Raw genomic sequence first — 9,974 nt, forward strand, 5'->3', positions numbered from 1 at the left:
GCAATAAACCAGAGCATGTTTTTCTCCCATCCCGGAATGCTGTGTAGACTAGTAGACTAGCCAGACCCTCCTCCACAGCACCGCGTTGGAGGATGGTCTGGCAAAGTGAGACAATGGTTACTACTGCTGTGAAGCCAACCAGTTGGGAGCAGCCTTCACAAACAATAGCAAACAGACGAGGTTAAACTGACCTGTTGAAAACAGCAGACAGATAAACAGCAAAGCTAACAATATTACTCACTTGTCCATAACGACGAGGTAGTTACTGACATCTTTTATGTCGTAGATAAAAACATGAAAATCTCTTAAAGGTCCTATGGCATGCTGCTTTTTGGATGCTTTTATATAGACCTTAGTGGTCCCCTAATACTGTATCTGAAGTCTTTTTCCTGAAATTCAGCAGCAATTGATGCAGAATTACAGCCACTAGAGCCAGTCCCACAATGAGCTTTACTTAGTATGTGCCATTTCTGTGTCTGTAGCTTTAAATGCTATTGAGGAGGAGAGAGGGGGGGCAAGGTGGAGGTTGTGGGTGTGGCCTTGACAAACTGCCACTTTGCTTGTTTGCAAGCCATGATGTCTCTCTCTCATGGGTGGGCCAAATTCTCTGGGCGGGCAAAGCAGAGCAAGGGGAGGTAACCTTGCTCCTTATGACCTCATAAGGAGAAGATTCCACATCGGCCCCACCTGAGCTTTCATTTTCTCAAAGGCAGAGCAGGATACCCAGGGCTCGGTTTACACCTATCACCATTTCTAGCCACTGGGGGACCATAGGCAGGCTGGGGGAACTCATATTAATGTTAAACAACCTCATAAAGTGAAATTTTCATGCCATGGGACCTTTAAGCTTGTGTTAACTGCAGACCTTATTTCAAGCATCTAACAAAAAAAAACGTTCAAAAAAACCCATTGACTTTGAGACGAGGGAACTGCAGGTACAAAGATTCTAACTCATTTACGGGTTTTATGACTCATTCCTGCAGCACTCTATTAGCCACTGACCAAGACATTGTTATGTTTCCAACATATTACTATTGACATAAATGTCTTTGTTATGAAGAACACTTAAAGGGGCACTCCATCGATCCAGTTTACTCGTCATGGTCAGTGCTGTTCACCTTGTTAAAACAGTTGTATAATGTCTTCTGTGGCTCTGGAGGGGCTTTATCACGTCTGACAAAATGATCCTGATGATGTCATACTGATGTCATCAAGGTGATCTCAATTTAGAAATCACTAATTTACAACATAACAACAGAAAACTTGCGTTACAAAAGTGGTGGGTATGGTGTTCGCCAGGGAGATGATCTAACAAAGAAATGTTACCAAGTTACCAAGAGTATTCTTTTCTAATCTGTGTCTCCAAAGTCCCCAAACTTTATAAAATACAGATTTAAATTGCTGGTGTACCCCTTAAGCTAACATTCAAGTAATAGCAAAATCCACATTACTGGCATAAAAAATATGTGCCAAATCTTGACAAGTAATCCGTAACACTTTAGAACTAAAATCTCAAACTTGCCCTTTAACACATTGTTACTGTTTTCCTTGAAATTGGCACAGTTTTACAGCTGAATCCCAATTATCTGGTCTTCCTAAGACTCTGTTTCTTCGTAATATTGAATTGTAAGTTATGTCTGCAATTTTATTAATTTAAACAATGGACAGCAGAGACATTTAAGTCAACCTTTAGTGAATCAAAAACTGATTTGGGAACTAATTTCTTTAATAGTTTGCTCATGCTGTTTTTAAACAAACCAGTGTTAGGCGTCCCAGAACATAACAGTCTTCAATCTTTTGCTCTGTAGAAGCTTTTGGCCCCTGTGGGACCGACAGCCTTGAGGGTTTAGCCTTTAGTCCACAGTCAAAACACTGGGATTCAGCTGCATATCCCTATTTGGCATTGTTTTGTAATTTGTTTTCTTTTATAATCATGAAAGACAACTAATATTTTTGAAAAGCTGATGATTGTTGATTGTTGTGCCTTGCATATCGGCTTCTTCAAGTATTGAAGGTGTACCTTTATTTCATGGCTTGTACCTTAACATACAGTAGTGTTAAATGTACTGTCCTAACAGTTTAGCATCAGCATTGATTTTATTTATTTGCCTCTCCACTTGGACAACAGAATGTTAACTAGAATGATTTTTACAAATCTAAACAATGTCTATGTGCATTATGGTAGCTGTTTTTGCTCTGTGACAAGTATGGATTTGTTTGTATTTATTGCCAGTTTATGACTTTATTTTTGGTATCAAGTGACAACTATAATAAGAAGCCTTACAAGACTCTGTACTTGAATACGTTTTTGGCTTTCGTCAGTGCTACAGTATAGTAAACAGTTATGTAACCGTAAGTAGAGAACATAGTGGACATGCTCTGAGCTGCGGGGCCCTGTCAGCTTCAACTGTGGTTACATAAAATACCAATCATCAGGAATCTAGGAGAACCACACTGGGAAAACCAACAAGCAAGTGACACAGTTGTGGGCAAATCTAACCATCAAGATAGAAAGAGAAGGGGCCTTTATATATTTTTATTATATATGGATTTTGAATGGGTGGAACATCTGTTTGAAAAACAGGTCATACAGTTTACCTGTGAAATATTTAAAATTCCCTGTGGGATTCAATTTAGTGAAATGAAATTTAGGACCTACAACCATAGAACAGTTGTGCATTTTGTCCTTGTTTACCATTTAGTTATTAGATATCTGCATTACCAACCTTGCTTAAATGTCAAATTAATGAGTTTTTCTTTTGCTTTTGCTGCACCTGGGTCTCCACTGCTGTCCTCCATTTTTTCACATACACTCATAAAGGAGAATAATTGTGAGCGCCTGTGTTTGAGTGTGTGTGTGTGTGTGTGTGTGTGTGTGTGTGTGTGTGTGTGTGTGTGTGTGTGTGTGTGTGTGTGTGTGTGTGTGTGCGTGTGCGTGTGTGCGCGCGCACGTGTGTGTTTGTGTGTGTCAAGGTGTAAACCATGCTTATTTAAATCTGTGTGCAACATAGTTTAATTTACTGTAGATCAGTTTGGAAGGAGGCATACAGGACATCAATAAAGTTTTTCTGTATTTCAAACTCTCAAATCATGACTGGCATCGTTTTTGTCACCCTCTCCTACTCTCTCCCTCCCTTGCCTCTCACTCACTAATGCACCACAAATATGTATGCAATCCTATCTCTGGAGAGTTGTTACATCTTAAAAAAAAATCAAGGCCACTGTGGTGAGTGTCAGAAAGAAAAGAGGGCAGAAATCTGATGTGACAGAAATGTAGAGCACTTTGCGGCATCAACAGTCCATATCGTTATATCTCGGTTCACTGAGCCTGCCTTCATGCTGGATTTGATTAATTTCAGATGAGCTCTCTGCAGGGCTGTTGCATTGGAAACACTCCCTCTCAGCCCTACAGGTGGGACCTCCCATAGGTGCTACTATTTTAATTAACTCCTCCCAAGGCTATCTCCATAGCAGCCTTCTGCCACTAAGGCTTTTGGGCTTGTGACCTACCGTGATTACAGCAGGCTCATTCTCCTTGAAAATAAACTGCAGCACTTTGTTTTGTATAGTTATTCTTTTTTAACACAAGCCCGAAGGTTTTTGATTCCTGCAAATGATATCGTAATAACACAGTTTCAACACTCCTGGTTCACTTTGGTGCTAACTAAGCTAACACAAAATAGTACAGTACTACAGTGGGGGTGTTGATATTATGAAAATGAGTCCTGTAGGCTGTTAGAGGATTGAAGTGCAGTGTAGGATTATGTCAGCTACACTCTGCAGTAGCTTGCCTTTCTGATGAAAAAAATCCCCCAAAAGCTCAACTGTTGAATAAAGTAGCTTAAAAGCAAGGGGGTTCTGAGACCTGTCATTGTAGATCACGTAGAATCCTTGCTCACAGCAGCTTTCTCTCTACTGTCACTAAATCAGGCTATGATAATGCTTGAGGTTAATTCTAACTTTGACTGCAGATTGATTTGGTAGTTAGCATAAAGGAATAGTTCCAGATTTAGGAAAAAAACGCTCCCAAAACAAGTGTTAGAAAATGACAAGATTGATACTATTCTTATACATGTCAAATTTTAAGCTATAGCCAGCAACCGGTTAGCTTAGCTTAGCATAAAGACTATAAACAGCAGGAAACAGCTAGCCTGGCTCTGTCAAAAGGTGATAACGTTCACCCATTAGCACGTCTAAAGCTCACTTAGTACTTAAATTAAATTTACATTGCACTACATTACATTCATTTGGTAGACACCTTTGTCCAAAGTGACTTACAATAAGTGCATTCAAACCACGTAGGAGAAAGAGCTAGATATCATCCAAAATTGGGAGTGGATCCTTTTTAACAAAAAGCATGTTCAGTGTCACAATAATAGTGCGTAGAGATGTATGGGCTAACAACATGTATTTCGTCAACCAAGACTCCAGGAAGTCACTGTGTTTGGCCAAGAAATAGCCTGGCACATAATCACGTGTAAAAACAACATTTACATGTCAGTTTTTGTACGGAATGAACAAACAAGCAATATTGTGTTAATTTCTAAGCTTTAGATAGAAGAAATTGAATAAGCATATTTCCCAAATGTTGAACTATTTGAAACGCAAAAATTACCGTTCTAATGTGTAACGAACTGAACTGCTCGGTGGAAACAAGGCTATTATGTCCCACTTAGTCCTACACTTCCGGGATTGCTCCAATGCTGCCAGAAATTCCAGTGGGTTTGTCACTATTTTCGGCCGGATGTTCGTTACCTTCCGCTTTCTTTGTGTTGGAATCTTAAACTCTGGTCGATTTATGAGGACTATGGTTAACTGCTCTCTGCAGGGTAAATCCAGACAGACAGCTAGACTATCTGTCCAATCTGAATTTTTTGTTGCACGACTAAAACAACCTTTGAACGTATACATGTTCCACCAAAACAAGTTCCTTCCCAAGGCTATTTTGCAGCAACACTGGGGCTCCGTCCGGCGCTTAGCACCACACAAGATGATTGTGATTGGTTTAAGCAAATGCCAACAAACAACGTTTTTCCCCCATCCCGGAATGCTGTGTGGAATGGCCAGACCCTCCTTCACAGTGCTGTGGAGGAAGGTCTGGCAATGCAAGACTGTGTCCCACCTCACAGATACTCAGAGTATAGCTTTAGTCATGTATCAATGTTAGCCCCAATTGACCTTTTAACATATTTTCTCTGTAGTTTTCATTTAATCCTATATAATAATACCATATCTTTCTTTGTCCTACCTACATCATAGAAATACACAGTTATGTCAACCTGCTGCAAACTTATAATGATTGGAAAATGAATGCCATTAATTTTTTTACATTATTATTAAACTCCCTGAAAGATGACGACACGGTGCCTACCTATCCACACAGCTTTACTTTGGTTATTATAACGCATCACTCCACACTTTCGCCCTTTCATTAATTGAAAACGCTATTGTTTGCTGCCTTTATATTGTTTTCCATGTATTGCAAGACATTATGTTAATATTTCATAACTTTTGTGATGGTGTCTTGCTCAAACAATGGTATGTTGAAAGCCATTTAAATCTCCGGCTTTGTTGGAAAGGTCTCTTGGTTGTAGTGTGTCACTCCCAAAACATGTCAAATCTGATGAGTAAAATAGTTTCTGAAAAGCCCCTCTCCACTCAAAAATGTGTGTTCTTTATTTTGTTACTTCCCTTGGATGTTTGAGCTTCACTGTTCAGAATGACCTATGTGCAGAGTTGACACTGACACTATGAGGCTGTTTTCACATTCATCTGCTGAAGAGGGGAAATGTCTTTGTTCACCTTAAATCTGAGTTTACGCAGTTTGAAAGCCAATCATGGTCCAATATGAAACTTTCACCAGTGTGATGTGGGAACTTGAAGCCTCCAGCTCACACTTAGAATGAACGAGTAAAGCTTTTGAACATTTGAAATGAAAAATATTTCCATATTTATAGATTCTGTGTTTCTCAAGGAGGGTGAAGTTAGTAGTTCAACTTTTTTTGTGGGAATATCAGTCTTTATAGTGAATAGTCTTACACTGTCTCAATTTGGATTGTCTGGTGGATGATGACATTGTTTAGCTTTTTCTTGATCTAGCATTAAAGTAAGCTGTGAAGCTGTAGCCACCATTTATAATCTGTATTATAAAAAGGGCAGGGCAAGCAGCTTTTATTTATGTTTTCTTTGGTCTTTCCTGATTAGAGAAACCATGTGATGCACTACTTTAGTAGTAGAGTTTAAATCAGGTAATGTAATCATCTGCCTGGGTGAGTGGGTTCAAGAGTCATAGGGTCAGATGCTGTGTCCTGACTCTGTCATAGTCTTAATAATAACTGTCAGGAACTACATCAGTAGGTCAGTCTTTATTCCTCTCATATATCACAAGAAGCCATAATATATACAGAGACCACTGCAGCATTGACAGGCCTGGCACTGTGTTATGGACTCTGTATTACATTTTTCCGGTATGGTTTATGCTGTGATGATGGTTTGTGTCTTGTGCTGTCTTCCCTGATGAATGGAGATCCCTGTTTAGCTCACCAGACACATAGGTTGGCATTGGTTCTGAAAATCTGTCATATTATTACAACCGTGCTTGTCATCATCTGTTTACATCACAGTGCAACATTTCTGAGACACTGGCTGCTTAGCAGATACCAAGTGGTTTTATTTTCAACGTGATAGTGAATGATGCTTGTCACTGCTAGAATATACACCAAACAGTCCTCCTTTTGAGAGAGAGAGAGTTGGATCAAAAATAGCACCAAGTGGTATTGTGTAATGTGTTCTTCTCTGTTTTGAACAGCGCAACAACAGAGCTCTCAAATCGATACACCTCCCTCACATGCTGCTGAGAGGACACACAAAGGTTGGTCTTATTTCCACTTCATAGTTCCCCACATGTGACTGTGTGAAGTGGTTTCAGTGAGAGATGCAGTGACCGAACTGTGGCGGACTGGGAGATGAAGGCTTCTCTTTGCAGGAGAAGCAGACAGTCCCTCTGATCACTCTCTTGTCAGTTCACTCAGGTTATTAAAGTGCCCCCGGCATGATTTGATTAAATGTCCAGCTTACAAGGATGTCCATAAACAGAGTGCTCTTTGTACTCGCACAGTTATTATTTCTGTCGAACCCACCTCTTTATATCAATCACAAAATGTGGGTTTTGCGCATTATACTTTACCTAACTAATAGCCTGAAGTAAACCACAGTTCATTTAAATCCATCTGTATTTTATTTTTGAAATAAAAAGTGAGATGTTAGGAAAAACCCAACATTTATTTGAATATATATTATCCATTCTGGCTCTGAATAAATAAAATATCTTTAACATACAGGATAATGGCAGCTATCAATTCATGGTTTACATACAGTAGATCTATTATAAAAACCATAGAAATGAATCATTTTCTAAGGATGTTCATTTGTACCTTGTTATAATGTTATTTATACCTTTTGTACTACTACCTTTAATAAAAATTCATCTTATTACACCAGAAGTTTATCAAGGCCCAAAAGATGTATGCCTGCCCTATATGTAACCAAAAACACAATACATTTACATGGTTATATGCACATACCTGAGCATAACTCATTAATGCAGGTTCTTCTATTTGGAATCCAGGTTTGATCCATGAAAAGAAAATACAGCCTATGCTAAAATGCAAAAATGCAGTATTAATTTAGACCAGCTGAGGAATGGCAGTGATGTTATGAGCGCTGTATGCCTGTGAGAAATATTGATGTCCTGCAAAACCAAACGCATCTCTGGACCCCGTGCCCTATTCTTTTAACATAATATCTAGATACCAGTGTTCTCCACGCGCACAGGCAGGTTAGTGGCCTCAGAAGCTGCCCGAGGTCAAGTAGACACACATTGATTTAAGGCATACAGATGGCCTAAAACAAAACAAAAAAAACCGCATAGTTAGTGTTGAAGGGGAAACAGTGTTCACTGCGAGAAGCGAGGTATCCTCTTTTCTTAGTAATTAGGGTTCAGAACATCCATAAAAAGGCTATGCAAAATGTTAAGGTGAAAACCTGTGTGTTATCCGACCTGCGGCACTGATTCTGTAAAACACTCCTTCTAGGGTCAGTTTATGTGTGTGAGGGGGGTGTGTGGTGGCGCGGATGCGGCCCGATCAGTCTCCTCTCAGGCCAGCTCGCCTCTTCGCGGATGTTGGAGGAGCAGTGGCAGCATCTGCAGCCGCCTGGTCGGGGTCGCTGTTGTCATTCGCCCCGTCGCCCAGTCTCTGCGCCTCCCTGGGGCTGGACGGCATGTAGTGGCTCTCTCCAGGTTGAGACGCGCGTGTCTGTTTCCCCACATTGCCCGATCTTTCCGCGCTTGCGTGACCGTGGGAAGATGCGTAGAGTCCCTTCTCCTGCTGCGAGTGCGCATTTTTTGCTCCCGCACCGTGCGGAGAGACGGCCACACTCTCGACTCTGTCATCCCACTGAAACGCCTGACTGTACGGGGCTGTGCCCTGCCTGGTCTGGTTGAGAGGTAGCAGTCCAGTCTGAGTAGAGTTCCACTCTGAGACATTGTTGCTTGTTGAAATATTTGTTGAGATGTTTGCGGTGGGGGTGACTTCCCCGGGCACTCCCGGCTTCCCCGTAGATGAGGATGCACTGGTTGGTTTCCATATCAGGCTGTAGTAAATTGCCAGGATAATGGCTGCTAAGGACACGGACAAAACATATGCAAAAACAGTGGCTAGTCTCACCCACTTCTTGTTAGTCTTAGCAGCCATCTTAGCCTTTTTGTCCCCCGTATAAGTAGCAGGTTTGCCCCTCTCCATATTGGGCATGAAGTCCCGCTCTCTCATATTGCCCCTATTTTTTCCTCGATGCTCCACCACCCCCTCCGTCTTGAAGGCTACTAGTTATCCACAATCCAAGAGAAGACAATAAGCAGAGGAGGATGAGGAGATGCTGGACCACCTTGACCCGTCCGCAACACAGGACTATTTTGCAGCTAAATTGCTTTCTTGTAATTCATTTGATCTCAAAAGCGCTGCGCCTAATACTCGGTACCCAGTGCAGCATTGCGTTTCATAATGGGCATCAAGCATCCACAGGCTGATTGCGCGATTCAGCATCCGACAGCTGCGGGACAAATGACAATCATATACGACATTTCCAGGGAACAGCTGGCTGTAGGCCCACGGCAAATACGCAGTAGCCTATAAGATTAGATTTATTAAAACGATTAAGTGAGATCATACGGCACACAACTGTCTGTCTTTTCCAGCAAATGAAGTGGCTGGCTCAGCTAAAAATACAGGAGAGGGGGCGGGCGGTGGCTCTTAAAGAAGCAGCAGCTGTGCACCAGCCCTCGGAAAAAAACCAAAAAACACACACATCATCTTCACATCAGGACGCTTGTGAAGCACATTGAGAGCAGGATGTTGTAGCGGGGACGAACATCTGTCCAAGTGACGCTGCGAAGTGTTTACCTTACAATGTGCGCACCCATGTGGAAACGATGTCTGTTAGATATGTTAAATGAGCCAAATAAAGTGGTGATTAATTCAATTTGACCAGAATTTATGAATTATATAATGCGTATCCAATCCACTGATACACTTGTAAGCACAACCAACGGCGTGTATATCAGATATTTGGTTGATTTTGGATCAGTTTGGACCCGATCCTACTATACCTGTTGGCTGGTCCACTTTACAGCGCGTCATTTCAGCACAATGGACAGTGCCCGGGATTTGTCATTGCGCATGTCATCTGGGAAGCTGCAGAGGTGAAACAGGTGAATGACAGGGACAACAGCATTTGACCAGTGATGTGCCAAATACATTTTTTTTTTTTAAACTCAGTTGGTGATCAACATAACTCCCATGCAATAAAAGCTCAAAGTATTGTGTCTTACATGAGCTTGATTGTATTCAGTAGGCTATGTATAGGTGCTATATGTCATCTTAAAAATAAAATAATTTTCAGTTGATTTTACCCTTGAT

The 9,974-nt window shown here is 41.1% G+C and overlaps 1 protein-coding gene across 1 annotated transcript; it reads right to left on the minus strand.

Annotated features, from left to right (window-relative positions):
- Positions 1 to 6,674: 6,674 nt before the first annotated feature.
- On the minus strand, positions 6,675 to 9,237 carry LOC114547153 (uncharacterized). Its single transcript, XM_028566389.1, has one exon. The coding sequence runs from the start codon at positions 8,826 to 8,828 to the stop codon at positions 8,145 to 8,147; it is 684 nt and encodes a 227-aa protein (XP_028422190.1). The 5' UTR covers positions 8,829 to 9,237; the 3' UTR covers positions 6,675 to 8,144.
- Positions 9,238 to 9,974: the final 737 nt, after the last annotated feature.

This window comes from Perca flavescens, chromosome 20, assembly GCF_004354835.1.
Source record: "Perca flavescens isolate YP-PL-M2 chromosome 20, PFLA_1.0, whole genome shotgun sequence".
Classification (NCBI taxonomy): Eukaryota; Metazoa; Chordata; class Actinopteri; order Perciformes; family Percidae; genus Perca; species Perca flavescens.

Excerpts from the sequence above, each read along its gene's own strand:
- LOC114547153 (XM_028566389.1), bottom strand. The coding sequence starts at position 8,828 with ATGAGAGAGCGGGACTTCATGCCCAATATGGAGAGGGGCAAACCTGCT.